The sequence below is a fragment of the Protomyctophum bolini genome (assembly GCF_963924005.1).
Source record: "Protomyctophum bolini genome assembly, chromosome: 2".
Classification (NCBI taxonomy): domain Eukaryota; kingdom Metazoa; phylum Chordata; class Actinopteri; order Myctophiformes; family Myctophidae; genus Protomyctophum; species Protomyctophum bolini.
This window is the reverse complement of record NC_137863.1, coordinates 7,314,041-7,334,693: the sequence shown is the minus strand read 5'-3', so window position 1 is coordinate 7,334,693 and position 20,653 is coordinate 7,314,041. Positions and strand designations below refer to the sequence as shown.

Below are 20,653 nucleotides of genomic sequence, written 5' to 3'. Positions count from 1 at the left end.
TGGTTGGTATGGTGGTACAAGGCATAGCGATGGCAGTACAAGGCATAGCGAAATTAACTGCTGAGGAACCGGAGGCTTCAGTGAAAGCAAATCTGTGTGTTGTAGGTGGAGAGGTCGAGGGCTCACTGAAGTGTGCTGAATGCATAGCAGGGGAAACGCTGCTACATGCAGGGTGCCCGTTGTCTGTCAGAACTGAGTTCACTACTGCCGAAGGTTCATCTGTCGAATGGCTGTTTTCCTCATCCTCGTCATCCTCATCATCATCAAAGCTGTAAAATAATATTAATAATAATAATTCTGTACATATTTTATATGGTTTGTTTATTTGATTTGTAAATCTTTTTATTGGGTTTAAAAAAATAATTCCCCTCCCATGTTCATGTCAACATATACATTTGTTAATACATAGATATAGACACCCATCATTTCCCTCCCGTCCACCCACTATACCCAGTACCCACCCACTCTTCCCCAATGCAGAGACAATACCAGAGGAAGGAGAGGGTACAGAAATAAAGAAGTAAATTAATTAAAAGAGAGAGGGGGGAGAGGAAAAGAGGAAAGGAGGGGGGGGACATACACCACCTGTGTGTGCGTGCAGCCACCGGTTTACACGACGCACGTACTGCATAGGCCTATATGCGTTCACCATTCCCTAGTTCAAATATAGCTCATCTCTGGGACTACCGTCAGGGTTTTTACATGGTCCACAAAGGGTGTCCATGTTTGCTGGAAAGTTGTCATGGAACCATTAAGTGAGAATCTAATCTTTTCAAGCTTAAGGTAGAATAGTACGTCCTTTATCCATCCGTTATGTGTAGGTGGAGAAACACATTTCAGGGAAACCTCATACTTTTAGGAATTCTGGTGGCAGCATCTGCCCTGTCACTTAGGAATTCTCAGTCCCATGTGATGAAGCACCCATAGTAGCTGCTGCTAGATTTTTATACCGTTTTTTTTTATTTTTTATGCTGTACAGTGTACAGCTTTAATAATTCTTTATCAAGAATCAAGTTGGATTTATTTGTTGACCAGGTTGAACATCTAGGTCTGTTGCAGTGAGTAGACGTCTTACCTTTGGGTGTCCATCATGTGCATGATTGAAGGGTCTTTCGTATCCTGGAGCAGCCTGTCTGACTCTGAATTCATCACAGAAATCACGATTTGGGTAATATGGCTGAACTGTTCAAGTGAAAGCTCTGAATCTGTGAATGACAATGTAGGAATGTACATCTTGTGAAATAAAAGTTGCATGAAAAACATAATAAACTCTTCCTATAGCTTTCAAGGTATTTTTTTTGCCTTTTTATGTAGCCTGGCTATCATCACCAAGGCAAGGCTTCAGACATTGCCTTTAAGGTACATACACCTAATAATCACACGGTTGTTTTTCTTACCTTCACCCAATTGCATTTTCTGTCTTTTGATTTCTTCCCTTGCTTTTGCCAGCAGATTTTCCCATTTCTTGCTACAGTCAGACACGGTACGTTGAATCTGTGGGAAAACAGCATTGATGGCTTGGGATATTTCTTCCCATGCTTGCCTTTTATCCTGCGTTGACACACCAGTGCTGCACTTTCCCCTGATCACTACTTTCCTCTCCTCCATCAACTGGGCTAAGAATATGCATTCCTGGTCAGTCCAATTCGGCCTTCTCTTTCTAGTGGACATCGCCTCTAGTGGAAGGGGCATTATCTGAAAGAAAGAATAAGGGTGTATGTGTGTGTGTGTGTGTGTGTGAGAGAGAGAGAGAGAGAGAGAGAGAGAGAGAGAGAGAGAGAGAGAGAGAGAGAGAGAGAGAGAGAGAGAGAGAGAGAGAGAGAGAGACAGACAGACAGACACACACATACCACTTAATTATTGTAATTGTCCAATAAATATGCAATAATAAAGAGAATTATATCATACAGCTGGGTAATGGACATTCTAGTCCCAGTCCAACTTGCACTGTAAATGTAAAATGATATAGTTAGGCCTACATTTTACATGGTACAGTAGAGTAGACTACTATAGGCCTACACATAAGCTGGCCTGGGGTATTTGCTTTATTTAGTGTGTTTATATTTGCCTGCCAGTCGTTTTTCTAAATTATATTCCAGCTTTAGATCGACATTTATTGCTCCAAATGCATAAACATCGTGTTGAGCATGTTCACCTATAGATTCTAGACTACAAACTGAAACATGACGACTAGTTACAGTACTTCCGTATTGTCGCTAAGTTAAGACATTATGCTTAAGAGAAAAAATCCCCCAAGTGGTCCACGGCTAAAAGTGTGGCTATAAACGGCTATTGAAGACAATAATCAAGACACGTGTTATCCAGATAAACCACTTACACAATATCAATAACGGCCAGGTGTAAAACACGCTGTGATACAACTAATATTGTTAAAATGCATTAAGATTAAAACGTATAATCGTTAAGGCTTTCTGAGTCGTCTCATTCACTGTGTCGCAGGAAGATGACGTGATGGGCGGCGACGCGTGAAAATAGCCGATCTACAAGCTCACAATGCGTTGCATCGCGACGCATTGTGAGCATGTAGATCGGCTATTTTCATAACGCGGCGGCGACGTGTCACCGTTGTGTTTACACTACAGTCAGTGCTGTATGAGGAGGAGGCGGCTCCACGGCCACGCCACGGAAAGACAGACACCATGGCTGTTGACATTACTTTACTGTTCAAAGCCAGTGTCAAAACTGTCAAAACACGAAATAAGGCGATCGGCGTCGGCTTTGATCCCTCCACCAAAGACGACATTCTGAAGCGGAGCAGTAGCAGCAGCAGACCCAAGCATGGATTTTCTCCCAAGGCGAAAGAGGTGGTAAGTTTCGCCGCTATCCCGGGGGGTGGCTACGTGCGAGCTAATGCTGCTGTTGGCGAAATCCCTAAGCATTGGTAGTATAGTCGTATTTACTACTGTTGTTCAGACTCGACATATGAAGTTGTACCTTTTGTATGTCGTGGTGCTTTCATTTAAAATGGTGAGTGAGTGGTGACTATACTACGGTAGACTCGTTTTAATGTCAACATTAGCTCCTAACCCCGGCCAATACACATGCTATTCACTGTTCAGTGTCCATCACAAGTAATATGAATGAAAGGAAATGTGTGTTGTGGTCGTGGAGGGTGCTACTGCTGCATATATTATACACCGTACTGTTATGGCACCCTGCTCTCCTTGATCATAGGGTGAGGGATAGGGAGGGTGCATCAGTCTTATCTTGCTGGAAAGGTGTTTAGCCTAAGCATGTTGTTTATTTGGTATTATTAGATAAGGCTTTGGTTAACTATATAAAGGTTATCATTGTCAATCAATATAATTACTGACACAATTGCCATGACACACACACGCACACGCACACGCACACACACACACACACACACACACACACACACATTCTCTGTTTGTGTGTTTTTCATGGCAATTTTGTCAGTATTAAACTTAACATTGATTGTTGATTGAAACATTTGAAATTTGTGTTTTGTCTGTCGCAACTTGTTTCTAACGCCAAATCAAATGGGTTCAGATCTGAGCCAAGACTCCTGAGGAGGCGCGTCTGAAGCCTGTCGTGGACGGGGTATCCGGACGCAAAAACAAATGCATCCATACAGTCGGAAAGCCTGTTAATTTCACTTTTAAATAGTGCCCCACTTGTTGCTGATAGACAATTGTTTCCTGGATGCACCCCACATACTCCGTGCTGCTCATCCAACAAATGCACAATTTGTCTTAAGACTCTTTGTCACATTTTATAGGAAAGCCCCTAGTGGAAGACTTGTCCTTGGCCCTGCCTTTTCTCCTTCTCCTGAAGGGGCTTTTGAGCTCTATTGCCCTGCCATTTATTTTCAATTTGCCATGTATTCTATTTCTGCCCGGCTAGTGTTGTTGCTGTCCCAGTGCTTCTTTATTCAATACCACATACACACTGTGCACTGTGTACTGTAGTCTGTGTCCAACGATGCTGACTCTGTGTATTACACAGAGACAGCGTCGTTGGAGCTGGAGGGTTGCTACTGCTCCCACCACTTCCCAGTGTGGCATCTGTCTGAGGAACTAGTGGATAGGTGGCTCAGGTTTCCCCAAAACAGAGCAATAACACTAACACCATGTGTTCTTAACCACATGCAGAGGCTGTTGGAGAACACTGTATGAATGGCTTCTCTAGGATCAAGACCAAAACACTAAATGTGTTTGCTGCCGTGGGTTGGGATGTGAATATGTAGGGCTGCTAGATCACAAGGTGGCCAGTGATTAAAAAACGGCCAATGATTGCTGTTTAGAGTTTACAAATGATAATGCATCCAACTGCATTTCTGTTCAAAGTCCGAAACAACCACTCAAAATTAAATTGAGAAAATAACCTTAAAATGACATGCTCATAAGGTCATATGGTAGGGTACATATTTTTCTAACTTTTAAATTACCATAATATGGCGAAGAAACAATGGCAGAGAAATTTGTTCAATACAAAATAAAAGTAAATAATTATGAAAACTGCACACAATTACAGAAACAACATGTATCTAAAATGGCAGCGTTGTCCTTTAAGAAATGTATTGTATTGTGGAAAAGCTATACATAGATCATTTAATTATGTATTTATTCTACTGGGTTGTGAGGAAGTGGCAATAGGAACTGCTGTTCTGCCTCTAGGCGGCTGAAATTCCCCAGTGGGATCAATAAAGGTTATTATATTCCTCAATTTATTGAAGCAATTTTCATTATGGTCATACTGGGTCTAATGCTTGATTTGACCATGATGGTACCAGTTAAGCAGTCCCAGACATAGGCTAATTCGATAAATGGGGATGAAAAATAATTAGCAAGTTATACTTTATTGATCCCTGTGGGGAAATTTGTCCCCTGTGGTCTGCATTTGACCCATTCTAACTAGCAGTGCACAGAGACCAGTAATGGCTCTAATGCCAGTGCCTGGGTCAAGAGCATCGAATGGATTATGACCTGGGCCTCAACATGCATATCATCATAAAAGGCAAATATGTATTTATTTTGTGAGCAGCTATTTTTGTTATAGTGTGCCTTGCGTTTCTGATTTGCTGTGGTGAAAACCACTGCTGTAGCCTGTACGTCACCCTGATCTTAACCCATTCTGATCGGGAACCCATTTTGGTGTTCAGCATCATGTTATGCTTTAGCTATTGAAAAACAGCAGATCTACAAGCTCATAGCGCGCCACCGAGTGGCGCGCTACGAGCTTGTAGGTCTGCTATTTTTTGAAAAATCGAAGAACGACTGACATTTTTTTAGAATCTGATCTCAGGTCAGAATGGGTTGATCAGACCAGTGTGTGTCCAGTGGAAAACCTCGTATGAATCTGATCTCAGGTCAGAATGGGTTAATAAGCATTTAAACCATGTATTATTTTTGAAGACTTAAGAAAACGACATAACGACATCATACCCAAAAGAGCAACGCCTAAGTGCTATTTTATACTTTCCGGCCTACTTGTAGATCTGCTATTTTTTGAAAGTCTTTGAAAAGTTTCCGCCTAATGAAATACCCAATTTGAACTTGAAACAAGTAGTTAGAACTTGTCTAGTAAGGCACAGTATTGGTGATTAGTACTGCATTCACTTCAAGAAATGTACAATTGTACATGAATATATTTAACCCATTCTGACCTGAGATCAGATTCATACGAGGTTTCCACTGGACACACACTGGTCTGATTAACCCATTCTGACCTGAGATCAGATTCTAAAAAATGTCAGTCGTCACTCGATTTTTCAAAAATAGCAGACCTACAAGCTCATAGCGCGCCACTCGGTGGCGCGCTATGAGCTTGTAGATCTGCTATTTTTCAATAGCTAAAGCATAACATGATGATAACACCAAAATGGGTTCCCGGTCAGAATGGGTTAATGGTGATTACTGCATTCACTTCAAGAAATGTACAATTGTACATGAATATATTTAAGAATAAGTTGATATTTCTGTTTGAAATAAGGAGCCGAGTGAGACTCAGCTGCATAGCATGTTCACTGCCATGAAGCCAGAGGTCACTGGCCTGACATGAATATCATGTATAAGATAATCCAAACGACCTCATGTTAGGAGAGAAGCCAAAACCCAAGCCTTCCGGTCGGCTGTTGGTTGGCTAATATTATCTTCAATGAAGGCTAAACTGTGTTAGCTATCATCAGCTTGAGCCCGCAAAATAATTTCTCCCAGTTTCCTTTTTTTCCCCTCACTGATTGTATTTGGAATCATAGTGAGAAGAAACAGAACGGAAGTTCATACGGGTTGGAACGTTCACTATTATTGTTGTCAGTTTGAGACCATCTATAAGAGCCCCTTCAAAGCCACCTTGAAGAACTATTCAACGTTTCCCTAAGGACATCAGAACTTTTAAACCATACCTGATGCCTCCACCCCAAGTCTGCGGCCAACATCGACATGGGCCCAGTCACAGCAGCTGTGCACAACCAGGCTTTTGTTATGTCCTCTGCACCCCTGTTGCATTGATATTAGAAATGGTGGTTTAATAAAAGCAAGGATGCTGATTCAAAGAAACTCAAACCTAGCCTGTGGTGCCTGCCCTCTCCACTCCTCCCCCCTACCGCTGTCTCCCTTGTGCTGTCCATATCATCTCCAACCATCTCGGTGAACCAGCGTTTGGAGAAATTGAAATTGCAACTTTGGAATGTCCTGACTGCTTATAGTTATGTTGTGGTTTTCGCCCACTCTCTCCCCTTCCAACTATCCGTTCTCTCTCTATGCACAACTTGAGATAGGCAGCATTTTTTTTTTGGTGCAAGCCCTCTCCTCGCATGTATGATTCCATAAACATGCTGCAATAACATTTTCTTTCGGCTCTCGAACAATTTCTTGGGGAAAGCCGATCCTCCCAAGAGCCAGTGATTAAAGGTGGAAGATCAAAACAGAGAAAATATTAAATTAGGTCCCCAGTAACAATGTTGACGGCCGGTGCCTAATGCACAACAGATGTGGGTGCCCTTCAAGACATGCATAACTCTTTTCAAGTTCCCACCGACTCTTCACACAAATAGATAAAAAATAAAGAAAGAAACATCAAAGTAAACAAATATAAAGTGGCTTATTTGCGTCTTTCTTTCCACAAAAAATGGAGGCTAGCTCAAGGAAATGTGACATCTTTAGAACCAATCAAAGAAAAAAAGCCTTGATTGACTAATAAGAGGGCCAGTGTTTGCAGAGCGGGGCTTGGTCAGGGGAATCTTTTACCTCATAGGGGTCGGTTTGGGGCACTGTGATCTCCATTTCACCGTTCACCTCCTTTCTCTCCACAGCATGCTGCCCTTCTCGTGTTTAAATAGAGGAGGTCGCCTCAAAATTGTTAAATTGTGTGTAGAAAATAGCGCTTGGCTCCCCACTGTGCCTTCAGCACTGGTATTCCTAAATTGGCTCCTTCTCACAGAGTTTTCTTTGAAACCCTGAAAAGTGTGGCGATCGGCCAGCACACTTAAGTATGCGCGTTTAGGAGGTTTTCTACCATATACAGCACGTTTCAAATGGAAACGATAATCCTGTGTACTCTCAAAAATGTAGTTTGTATTTGAAAGGTTTGCTTCATTTGGAAAATTGTAAAACTGTTAAAATCTGTTTTTACCCTAGAACACTAAACGCAGGTATATTTTGCCCTATGTAAAATATTCCATAATAAATAATAAATATGTATCATCCAAATATATTTGAGTTGATCTGAGGAAAATGTTTATGTGGATTAGCCTAATTCACATAGGCGTGCACAGTGTCAAATGTACTAAAACCTCCCAAAATGCTGTAAATTAACTGCTTTGAAGTAAGATGGTACTGTACATTTTGTATTGAGTTGAAGCCTACACTGTAAATTCATAGATGCCTTTGAGAAGTTGGTGTTAAATGTAAAGCGCAAATCTTTTAACAAGTCATGACAGCAACCAGAAGCAATACGGCAGTATAGGCTAATTTAAGAGAAATCATTCATGTCAGCCAAGTCTGACCTCATGTTATCTAGCTAGCTGTTACGCTTCTGTAATTCTTTTATTTCCTTATCTCCAATATGCTCGCTTGGTTTACCTGGTAAAAAACAGCCCAAGTTAAATGTATTCCTTATATGTTAGACGAAGAGGTAACATGATACTACTTTAGTATATTGAATAAAAGAAAAAAGTTAAAGCTAAAGACTGATTCTAGCTGAATCTTAAAATAGCAGTCTCAGTATATAACTGTTTTTAATTTCTCTAAACTTTACTAATGAAGTCAGCATTGAAAGGTCAAATGTGCAATAGTCTTTTCCATCAAAAAAGATGCACAAAAAGACTCCTTTGTTGGCCTATAACCTAAATCACAAACTGCAACTGTGCATAGTTCCAAGAATTGAGAATGTCATCCTCGCATAAGCGGAACCATTTAGGCCGTGACTATCCAGAGGGTACTTTTACCATCGGGTTGCTATTTTCAGGGATTATCCTGGACTGAATGTGCTGCTAAACGCTCTCTTTACCAGTTGACCTAATCTCTGGACTGTTTTCCCACAAAGCCCTGGCAAATTGAATTTCGAAGCATCTGCAACCAGGACCTTGCAATAAAACAGGAACAGTGCATGTATCATTAAAATGAAAACTAATAGAAGGAAGAATAAGTCCTTAAACACAGGTCAGTGGATATATGTCACTTTTTGAATAAGGAGATGAACACCAGATACTTTGCAGACTAAACAGTTTAGCTGGAACAAAAATAGAGCTCGGGTTCATATAGACACGCAAGACTAAATCATAATAATGTGTGGATCAAAAAGTCAATTACTGTGAGGTTGTGGTTGTGTTGATGTATTTTGTGAGGCTTGATTAGGTCTAGATTATCAGTAATCTAGACCAAATAAAATTGTGACATTTTCAAATTGACTCTGACTAAGAAATACAGCAACTTTAAATGAATGTTTGGAGTCTAGAATGGATATGTTATATTCTGAGGTGGGAGTAACTATACATTGCATATTGTCACCTTGGCTTGTAAATTAGAAAATAAGGAAAACCAGATATTGGAATTGTTTAAATCCTCAAAAGAAAACCACGATGATGTTCTGGTCTGTTAGTGGAGATTCAACATACAATCTAGATTAAAGGAATTGGTTAAGACAATTGTTTAAAACAAATGATAAATAAATAAAGTCCTGGCTTCAAAGTCAAATGGCTTTAGAGCTTGCTTGTCAACGAGAGACAGAGTACAGACTCCCAAGTCTTGTTTCCCCTGCTTTCAATGAGGCTTGAGTGTTACAATATTGTTAGCATCCATGAGTCCAACAGCTGAGAGGTCTTTGTTGTCCAGGCAAACTCATTGCTTCTGGTTGCTACGTCTGTGTCTCAAATGATGTGGCTTTGTTCAAACCAGAAGAAACCCCAAAAAACAATCAACATGTTGTTTTAAATCAGTGATGTGAAGAGCTTGCATGCACGATGCATTTGGTTTCTGGCTTTTTCTTTTCCTTCCTTTCTCTGAGCTGTTTCGGAGCCTTGGTCTCCAGTTCATTCTGCCAAATATAAAAGTTGAGAATCATGTGACAATTTATTGTCCTGCTCTGGTCTGGACAAATGTCCTGTAGGCTACAGAATGTATACACCCCATAATCACTATAATCGTTAAGGAGACTGATTACTTGTTAAAAATTGTTAACAAACGAGTCACTGTTTAGTAATCATTGTCCAGTACAAATCAAAGGCCTTTTTATAATCCCAGATGCTAATCTAGGTGCTGTCATTTGTTTATTGTGACAACTACACTAAATGCACTTAAAACCGTCACAATCTTTAAAGACGGGCATAAACATGGTGATTGGTGATAACATCAACGGGCACCATAGATCTCTTTTGTTAAGCGACATTTTGTTATCAGGCCATACATGTAAAAGCAAGTGTGAGTGTGTCGAGTCCCTAAACCTGAACAGCGGCTGCTGCAGGGCGGTCGTTATCACATTCTGGTTACATGTATTTTAGCTAAACAATGAGCCGTCCAATCCAAGCTCCTAAGAAATCTGCAAGCTATGCCATTTCTCTTTTCTGCCTTGTAATAATCCATCTGATGGTTTGTTTGGACTCCACCAGGGTAGGAGGGACGCTGGAGGGAAGGAGAAAGTGAGGAGGTGAAGTGGGGGTCCTTGATGTTGATGAGATTAGATGTAGCCCGGCAGACTGTCTCCTTCTGCCTTCACTGCAAGCTCTCACACACGTACACAGTTACATATTTGTGTGTGCGTGTGTGTGTGCACGCATGCATGCACATATATATGCAGTATGCACACACACACACACACACACACACACACACACACACACACAGTACACACACACAGAGGGTGAGTCACAAGCACAGGGCCACCCCCTTCTTCATTGTTGAGGAATTACTCGCTCTTTAGGGTCTTAAGTTACAAGAGCAATTGATCCCTCTGACCCCCTGCAAACCCTTGAGGTTGCGCTCGCAATCTGAGCTCCAATGTATACACATAGGAGACAGCTCAACCCCCAGAGCAGCACTTTCACATGTTGTTCAGTCTCTGCTCGTTTGGATTCTCATTCAACACTTTTCATTACTGTGGACTTAGCACTGCCTGCTGGTCAGACAGGTGTAGCACACAAACACCTACAGTATACATACATGTCTGTTGAGTGTATTTTATGAGCTTATACAAGGCTTGTGGTCTACCGCTACATTCAGGTATTAAATATAGATTACAATGGGCCTGGGCAAATTATTGAAAAATGAGGTTAGTTTTTCTTGTCATTTTAAGGTTCATAACTTTACAAGTTGATTCATTGGATTGGTTATACTTGAGGGTGGTGGGCTGAAGATTGTGTCTTTATTCCAGTATATGACTTAGAATAGCTGTTGCTAATTCTTCAGAAGCCAAAAACTTGGAATTTGGAAGACGTAACATATTAAAACACACTGCAAGAACAAACTTGGCTTTAAGGACCATTTTTGCTTTATGTAGAGACGGGAAACTTATTCTTCTGTCGACACATACGTCATGTCCTAGAATGAGTGAATAGGGGATCAACATCACACTATTCATTGTTTGAACTCGTAAAAACACTGTCTCAAATAGTTTAGAATATTTGGCGTTCCCCTTTTCATTTTTCACTGCAATCGGTGGTTGTTGCAATCACCTGCGCTACAATACTTCACCACATGTTGCGCTATTTATTAATTTCCCTGCAGGGATAATAAAGTACATCTCATATGACGAAAAAGATATTTAAAATATTAAATGTAAGCATGCGTACGTTCACTTATGCATTTAAATGGTAAGCTGTGTTGTTTTCATGGTGGATTTGGACACGCCCCAAAATACCTGCATGTGTGTCTCAAAGAATAGAGGGAAGGACATGCAGCACGGATATGAATGAAACCTGTCATTCTACCAGGCAGCAATACTGGTAGATCTGTGACAATTTCAATTTTTTGGCAGATGTAACAAACTGCCAATGTTCCCTTAACTTGTTTCAGCGACCAACATCATGACATATATTGTCCATTACAGGGCGTTCTGGAGCCACTTGAGTTTCTGTCCAGTGAAATGTCACAACTTTTTTCTTTTAACGGTGAGAAAAGTGTCTGTCTCCTGATCCCTCTACAAGTGCTCTCAACAACAATTAACTTGTGACCTCTGATAATTGTATTTTTACAAAGTCCCAGCTTGCTTCAACAGCCTGACTTAACATATGCCCCCAACGCCGTGCCATATATCATTTGATTGCTTTCTAAGCAATGAAGAGGAGGGCTACATTTCCAGCAAATTGCTTGTCTCTGTTTATCTTGACACCTTATTTGAGCGAATGAAAAGCCTGTCACCTTTCAAACGTCATCTTTAATAAAACTTTTTTTTTTCTCAGGCCACTGCTATACTCTCAGAATTCTTAGACACAATTAGAGGGCTAGGTCCAGGTTACTCCTTACAACCGACTGAGCAATTTGATAATTAGGGTTGTTAGACTCAGAAGACTGAAGGTTGAAGACGGCGTCGTTATGCTATCAAAATAGTCTCCCACGTTCAGCGGTCCATGTCACAGTCACATCCATTGTGTCATTCTTTCAATCCCTTCCCTGTCTGAACTCTGTCTTCCAGCAGCTCCAACAGACTCTACAGTGTGCGTTTTCATGCACACTTCTGCCCTGCCAGCAGCCCTCTGTGGACAGGGAAGCAATTTGGCCTTTTTTTTCAGTGTTTGACCGAATTACAGGAGCAAATATTGGATTGATTGAACGTAGTTTCCTCTCTGGTTTACACACACACACACACACACACACACACACACACACACACACACACACACACACACACACCGCCCTGTGATAAATGGTAACGGATCATGCATTTCAGGCTTATTAGAGATTGCTCTGTCAGAGCTCTGTGTGGAGTAGCTCATAGTTTTATTTACCCAAGCTATTTGACAAGGAAATTGCCGGTTTGATTTCGGTATGTCCTGTAGTAAATTAATTGTCAAAGGTAAACATTCAGAATGCACCAAGATAGATGGACATGGCTGCCTGACACAGTCAATAAATGCAAAATCATACATTTAAGCCTTATTCATACCGCGCCTTATGACTGTGTCCCTTGCCAAAAATAACTAAATAACTGGCATGATGCGTTTTAGGTGAAGGTAGCTGGGACAAACCCGCATTCTGGTGGTGTGTGTGTGTGTGTGTGTGTGTGTGAACTCATCTGAGAGTTTTGTAAGCCATGTTTTGTTGACATGTCTACTGAAGCAGAACCAGAGACACACGACATTCTAAAAATAGCATGCTGCACAGTGCACACGCATTAATATGAAAGAAAACGTTCATTAATGTGTTGCTTCTTCTCCGTTCATCCTGGCAGATCACAAACATCACTAAACTGAAAGACTTCCTGCTGCAGCACAGGAAAGACTATGTGAACGCCGGAAGGTAAGCCTCTCCTCCAATCGCCTGACTGAAACATTCTGCTCACGGTAACCATTTAAGCACTATATACTTTGTTGTATATCAAACAGCAAAAGTAGCAAATCTACAAGCTAGCCTACAATGCTTCACAGACACGTTGTAGGCTTCATATAATTATAACATTTTTACAGACACAAATAAATTGGGTATACGCTTGCGGCTTGCTATTTTCACCGAATGTTCACTGAATGTTCGACTGTTTTCGCCAAACTTTCATCCATTTTTGCTATTATGACATTCCCAGAATAGGGATTCTATGGTTGATGTGGGTAAAATGGATGTGACGATGTGAAAGTGCTAGGCTACGGGGCAGGGCGTTGGTGGCTTCTGATAATTGGTCTGGTTGTGAGGTGGTCAGGAGGAGGACTAAGGGCAGACCTGTGACTACAGGGTTATATCGTAGACTCCTCAGGGTTTATCTAGGATAATTGAGGTATGTGTGTGTTCTTGTGTCAGTGTTGTGGGGGCTGGCTGCTGGCACAAGGTCAACAGCGAGTAGGGTGGTCTGAAGCAGCAGGCTCCAGTCTAATTGTCTGGAATAATTGAGCTGCAACCAAGTGAAGAGCAAATCATGCCTGAGACTAATCCTGGCCTTCCTCTCTTCAAGGCCCCTCTGTGTGTGGGTGTGTATATGGGTGTGGGTAGTAGTGGCATGTTTTGTTAAGAGTGTTGATAAAACAGAATAGATTACCGTAAGTAAACACTCCACGTGAAAATGGGCGTTGTGGGTTGTTCTCTACGGGTAAGCAAAGGAGTCAAGCCACCCTCAGCCCGCCGTACTCATTTAAATGTCGACTCCTTTTATTTCATCATCTCCATTAGACATAACAAACTCCAAATCTTTTGACATGATCCACTCTATCCGACTCTGTTTAACAGAAGAAAAGCTACCTAGAATGTGTACCAAGTTTTGTCACTTGCTTTGAACCAGAGGGGAACCTTTACAAAAGCAAACACAGTGCTGATAACAAGTTAGGCTACAGCGGGAAATCATTTGGTAAAATTCAATGGGGACATTTGTTTGCCATAAATCACATTTCATCATCGCCTTGTAAGTTTTTATTGCTATCTTAGACACCATATAATCACTTACTGTCACTTGGCTAACACTATCAGACATGGTGCACACTGTGCACGCAGCCACCGCCAAGTTCACACAACTCCCACACATTATCAACATAGCCATTAGTCATGATGTGAGTTCTGATTTCTCTTCCTTTGGTTCATGAACAGGGCATAGGATTTCCACAGCCTTCGTTGGGGGCGACAATTTACTTGATTTCATGCCAGGAAAAAACTACAACCCATGCTAATTGCTAATAGGCCTATTTAAACTCTGCAGCCTTTTCTCACCATATGTGGTTGAGCAAGCTGTGTCATTGTGCCATAAGAGAGAGACTTTCTCAAGTTCATGAGAATGAGTAGTATTATTGGACAAACAACACTGCATACTTTCTGCTTATTTCTGATAAATGCCTAGAATAATATAAAACTTTGTTATTGTAACAATAAGTGAATCTTACTCCATATTGGGGGTGAATTGAACTTTTTATGGAAGTCACCAGATGTTAAAACACTGTTATTATAAATGTGTTCACAGTCTCATCTCATCAGACCTTACTCATATGACGGACAACGAACGAGACCAGATTGACCAAGACGCTCAGATCTTCATGAGGACCTGCTCTGAAGCTATCAAACAGCTACGCGCTGAAGGTACTGTGCAGTATGTGTGCTTTACTAAAGCTATTTTCAGATATGGACAGTGGTGTTTGGATCGCTACATGGGACACCACAGGGCTCCTCTGGTCATTTTCCACACGCACACAGGCAGAGGATGTGCACGCTAGAACGCGTGTCCCCCTAAATTAATGAGAACCCCAAATGGCTACTGTGAAATAACGGGTTTACAAGTGAGTGTGCAAATGCATCCTCAAACCTTGCATACATGATGAAGCAACACAGCATTTGGGCTTCAGTAGGGCTGCTGCCAGTAGTATCCGATCTGCACGCAAGAATGCCTCAGCCACCATCGAAGCAGAGAGAGTAATACTCATTCAAAGAAAACTTTTCCTAGTTCAAGTCATTTCCTATACAGTTTTTGGTACTGTAGGTACCGTTCTCATTCTTGCCGGAATAGTCAAGTACAGTGCTTGCTACCCACCAGATATGACTGTACTCACTGTAGCGTGCAAGCCTAGGCATTTGGTGAATGCTGGAATTATCAACATGGCATCCATCTGCAGGCTGGCAGACGGCTGTAAATAAATCCGTTAATCCCAAAAAGTAATCAATAGAATAATCGCTAAGAGAATATTGTTTTAGACATTATTGCGAAAACATTGTCATTTTTGACATTGTTGGAGTAGTTGGAGTCCTGTAAGTGAATATTCTTGTTGTCGGGCAGAAACCTCATCTCCATATTTACACTTTTTGTGTTTTTTGTAAATGAACGCCCTACTTGATCATAGTACAGCATCAGACAAAAACATCAAAAGTAGCAGATCTCCAATTTCAAAATGTGTTGCGAACTGCGAAGCAACACGTTTGGATATTGTAGATCTGCTGCTTTTGCCGTTTTTGAATTTTAATCCCGAAAAGTAATCCCGGACATGTAAGGTTTCCACCTGACTGAGATGATTATATATCTGTGACTGTGGTGTTTCCAGCTGAGAAGCAGGTATTGTCAGCCCAGGTGAAGGAGCACAGAGGAGCAGTCTTGGACCTTGTGGAGATGTATCTGAAAGGTGCGTTCCTGTCACACTAAAACACACTGCCCAAACTGTCAGACGTCATTCTCTATGGACTGTTCGTTGTGATGTAGGTCTGGAATATATGAATATGAGCCTACTGGGACGGAGAAATTGGTTTTCTCATGGGCTGCATAACCTCAGTCAACATTTCTTCGTGGTATAATGTAACTATTTACCGGTAGTCAAAGTTAGTCCTATGAAAATCTCTGCCTGTAGTTTGTCGAAATGCAATCTACTTCCTGGTGTAAATGATGTCTGTTTTCCCCAGGTTTTAATAGGGGCGGCGGTGGCTCAGGGGTAGAGTGCCTGGATGGGAACCGCAAGGTTGCCAGTTCGAACCCGGGCTCCCCCAGAGTTACTGTCGAAGTGTCCTTGAGCAAGACACTGAACCCCTAATTGCTCCCGATGTGCTAGTTGGTGCCTTGCATGGTTTCCGCTGCCATCGGTGTGTGAATGGGTGAATGTAATGCACAATCTATGTAAAGCGCCTTGGATAAAGGGAAGGCGCTATATAAATGCACCATTTACCATTTACCATTTATTAAATGCTCCTCTGATTGGTTGACAGTGTGCATACTTAATAAGGTATCCTACCGTCTCTAACACACTGTATAAATGAACATTGAGGATTTTACAGTATATAAAGGAGAAGAAGAAAAACAATGGTATTCATGGCCTATTGTATATTGAAGTGAGGGTCCCTGAAATGAAAACAGTTGAGAATCACTGGTCTAACAGATGGCCTTTAAATCCTTTGAAATGCACAATTTCATAGTGAATGCGACCTGCAGTCGCAATTGGAAATCACTATGTTTTCCTGAGATTAACCACATGAACCATAGTGTCCCTATTCTGGTCATGTCATTGTCAAACATTCAGCGAAAATAGCAGATCTACAAAATCTAGATTAGAAGAGACTTTATGAGTTTATAGTAATTTGGCTATTTTCAATGAAGAGATTCAGTGTAGAGGGGACAAAAGGTAGCGGACAATTATATATACCTGGAGGACACCGGTCAACCAACCAAGTATAGAGTTTAATTGATTAAATAACTGCAATCACCTTTAATATTGACATGTATCTCTCTTTAAGGAGTATGTAAGCTGTACTCTGAGCAGAGAGCGATAAGGGTCAAGAGAGTGGTGGACAAGAAGAGACTGTGAGTATTCACATTGCCCAGCTAGTCACTACTTGCTACACACTGAATAAACCTAGTAGCTAAAAAAAAAATTGTGCATGCAAATCTTTGTCTTATTAAAGCCTAAACCACACCAAAGGGTCGGATGCAACTCATTGCAACTCAATGAGTTGCATTGGTGTGGTATACCTTAAAACATTTTGTCTCAACCCGACCCTTTGGTGTGGTTTGGGCTTAGAAGTAATTTAGTGAATTTCATTTACACTAACAAATGGTTGTGTGGCTTTAGGTCAAGACTCCAAACGGAGCATCACAGTAAGACAGAGAAGAGTCCCCAGGTGGAGAACACAGAGGAAAAGGGAGCCAAGGAGGACAACTCTGGTATGCTAGCTGCTATATAACCCATTCTGACCTGAGATCAGATTCATACGAGGTTTCCACTGGACACACACTGGTCTGATGAACCCATTCTGACCTGAGATCAGATTCTAAAAATGTCAGTCGTTCTTCGATTTTTCAAAAATAGCAGACCTACAAGCTCGTAGCGCGCCACTCGGTGGCGCGCTATGAGCTTGTAGATCTGCTATTTTTCAATAGCTAAAGCATAACATGATGCTAACACCATAATGGGTGCCCGGTCAGAATGGGATAATTGTATATAGTTTTCTATCTTCATTTTAATTTGTGTTTTTTTATGTATAGTTTTGAGAACTTTATGACATTTTATTTTTAACAATTGGGTATTCGTTGTAATTCTATACACCTACCTACATATTAATCGTGTGTGCAAACATAAATGACCAACAAAGTAATTCAGATTGAATACAAAAGTCGTATGCTTAATTTAAACCTGGTCACGCGCCGGTGTCCTGTGCCAAAAATAGACGGACAAGGTCACATCGCTTTGCCATGCGACGCGTCGTGAGCTTGAAGTATAAATCAGGCTTTTTTGGGTTCCCTCAAATGAGTGAACACCTGAGAATGAGTGAAAAGAAAATATTCAGTGTTAGTTTAAAATGTAAAAACCTTTTCCAGGTCAACACTCTTATGTTTTTGTCCATTTCCTCTTCCTGCAGAGAGGGGAGTGTCTGAGGTCCTGGACAACAATATCAACCTGTGGGAGGAGGGCAAGGTGGAGGACGAGCTCTCTCCTGAGGAGATCCAGATGGTGTGGGATGATAGAATCATTTATCATAAATACAAGATACACAATTGTTAATGGACCTGATAAATCTGTTAAGAATATGCAGTGTGTGGATCCACATTGCAGGTTGTAGAATTTACTTGCACAGTACAAACCCTGGGGACAAAATGAAATGAAATTTATATGCACTGACAGTTTTGAAAATGTTCGATTAGCCCTAGATAAATCTAGTATATCAGTTAATTTCCTTAACAGTCCAGAGTAGGGGGTTGAGACAATTGCTGAAGTAATATGGCAGTTGAGTACATTTGAATATTAATTTAATACAGTATAGAACTCTGTAAATATGAAATATCTCATTGCATAACTGTTCTTAATTGCTCATCACTTCATTCCTTTCTAGTTTGAACAGGAGAACCAGAGGTTGGTGAGTGAGATGAGCAGTCTGGTGGATGAAGTTAGGTGAGAATCTTTCGGCACAGAAATATTACTCAACCTTTTCTTGGTAGTACGAGTAACCAGTTGTTAACCCTTTTACCATTGTCATACTGTAACTGTACTGTAGAGATGTCATATTCCTTCCATGACCTTTTTATCCCTCCACGTTCCTGTAGGCACATCGAGGGTAAGGTTGTAGAGATCTCCCGACTCCAGGAGATCTTTGCTGAGAAGGTCCTTCAACAAGTGAGTTGATTCCCTCGCATCTACCATATTTGGTAGTGGTTCTGATTCTCTGAATCAGCGTGGCAAAATGTGGCTAGGGATGGGATGGGACATTTAATGGTAGAAAAAACAATAAAAGATTAAAAAGGAGTCACTTTCCATCTAAGACTAAATAACAGGAAGTTTAAAATGACTTGAAATTATTAAAATGTATATACTATTATAACACATATGTTACACACTCATGCTCATGCTGTAATGCAAAGTGACCGTTGGCAGACACACAAACTCACAGACACACAGTCAGTGACAGACCTTATTCTTCAGCTAACCACCTACACCTACAGAGCCATGCCCAGTCACACATAGTACACATACCTAGTACACGCACGCACATAACCGGTAAACGGCTAGATGCAATGTTCCAAAGTGTTTACACATCTTCTCCCTCGAAAGGAAACGGAGATCGACAGCATTCACCAGCTGGTTGTGGGTGCTACAGAGAACGTCAAAGAAGGCAACGAAGATATACGAGAGGTATTTACTGCTTGGCCAACAATATTCTATCCAATTCCATGCCTTCACTTTCTATCCAGTCTCATGTCAGATAGTTAACTTGTCCACTATTGTTCTGGTATTATTATTTAGTTTAAGTTCAGTGTTTTTCATGAATCTCATTATGTCTCAAGGCCATCAAAAACAACGCCGGCTTCCGTGTGTGGATCCTCTTCTTCCTGGTCATGTGCTCGTTCTCTCTTCTTTTCCTGGACTGGTACGACAGCTAACCTTGTCACAGCTTCAAACCAGGGAATTTCGCCTCATTGGTTTGCATCCAGAAGTAATAAACTCACTAAGACTAGATGTTGTTGTAGCTGACTAGCTGTACACAATGGACTAGGAGGAAAGGATATCCCCAGGGGCCAAGGGGTCATTCTATCTAATGAATTTGGAGTGAAAAGTAATCCCAGTCTAGTGCTTTCCAGTGTCATTGTGAACAATGGCACCCATCATCCACAGGAGGGCAGTGTGGATCACTTGATGTACATCAAAGCATGCTTATTGGCTTTGTGCTTTTTCTATGTCAGTGGACATTTGCTGTATTTCTATCACTAAAATGACTGCCAACTGATTAACAGTCAACAGCTTTCCTTGTCTGGCTCTTAAAAGTAATTCCCTTGACTCTTTATTGTTGACTTAAATCCACTAAACAAGTATACTGTGTATACTTGCATTGCGGTGACACATGTTTTTGAAGTACCAGTACTTAGTGTTATTTGTTTATTTAATCTCTTTCAACCTGGCATCCCTATTTCGGTACTTTAGGTGAACAAAATGTAAAGAGAAATGTACAAGCTCATAGCGGATAGGATAACATCACATATTGATGCATTGTGAGCATGTAGATCTGCTATTTTTAAGGGGCGCTAGCCCCTTCTATAAACGGCTTTTGTCCCCACACGTCTCAAGATTTGCCATTGACCACGGTAAAAGAATTCCGGTCAAATGTCTGCAAAATGTTGTCCCCGCCCGTCAAGTTTTGCCATTGATGGTGAACGGAGAAATGACATCAGATGCTTTTTATGACGTAAATTAAACATCAAAACTTTAAACGCCATTAACATTGAAGGGAAATTTTATGTCTAGTAAACAAAACGACCAAATCAGCTAACCAATCACGGGCAACAGGCATTCTGATTGGCCAGTATGGGATGATGAATGATGATGTACGATGACAAGAGCGCCCCTCATTTCACACGGTGTGATTTGTTTTTTTACAATTCATCAAATGACTAAGCATATAGCACTTAAGTGGGTTAAGTGCATGATAGACATGTTGTGTCCTGCAATCACTATTATGTCAGATTAGACTATAACAGTCATAGAGAAAGACTTTGTTTCCAGGCAGCCCTACTGTAAAGACTTGCACTTTTTACTCAAATAATAAAGCCAAGTAATGCTCTTAGTGAACTTTTGCGTTTTATC

The 20,653-nt window shown here is 41.0% G+C and overlaps 2 protein-coding genes across 2 annotated transcripts in view; one reads left to right on the top strand and one right to left on the bottom strand.

Annotated features, from left to right (window-relative positions):
- Positions 1 to 1,692, bottom strand: part of LOC308326575 (uncharacterized protein) — a gene marked incomplete at both ends in the record, with an annotated part of 2,003 nt that extends 311 nt beyond the window's left edge. Inside the window, 3 exons of the mRNA XM_080779515.1 lie at positions 70 to 269; positions 1,076 to 1,205; positions 1,398 to 1,692. Of these exons, the coding sequence (XP_080635641.1) occupies positions 70 to 269; positions 1,076 to 1,205; positions 1,398 to 1,692 (625 nt within the window). The remainder of the gene's footprint in view (positions 1 to 69; positions 270 to 1,075; positions 1,206 to 1,397) is intronic.
- A 929-nt stretch (positions 1,693 to 2,621) lies between these two features.
- Positions 2,622 to 20,638, top strand: LOC308329175 (syntaxin-18-like). Its single transcript, XM_080783378.1, has 11 exons — positions 2,622 to 2,828; positions 12,868 to 12,935; positions 14,572 to 14,687; positions 15,641 to 15,718; positions 16,818 to 16,884; positions 17,153 to 17,244; positions 17,940 to 18,031; positions 18,411 to 18,469; positions 18,622 to 18,691; positions 19,127 to 19,207; positions 19,360 to 20,638. The coding sequence occupies exons 1-11, from the start codon at positions 2,661 to 2,663 to the stop codon at positions 19,453 to 19,455; spliced, it is 987 nt and encodes a 328-aa protein (XP_080639504.1). The 5' UTR covers positions 2,622 to 2,660; the 3' UTR covers positions 19,456 to 20,638.
- The last annotated feature ends 15 nt before the right edge of the window (positions 20,639 to 20,653 follow it).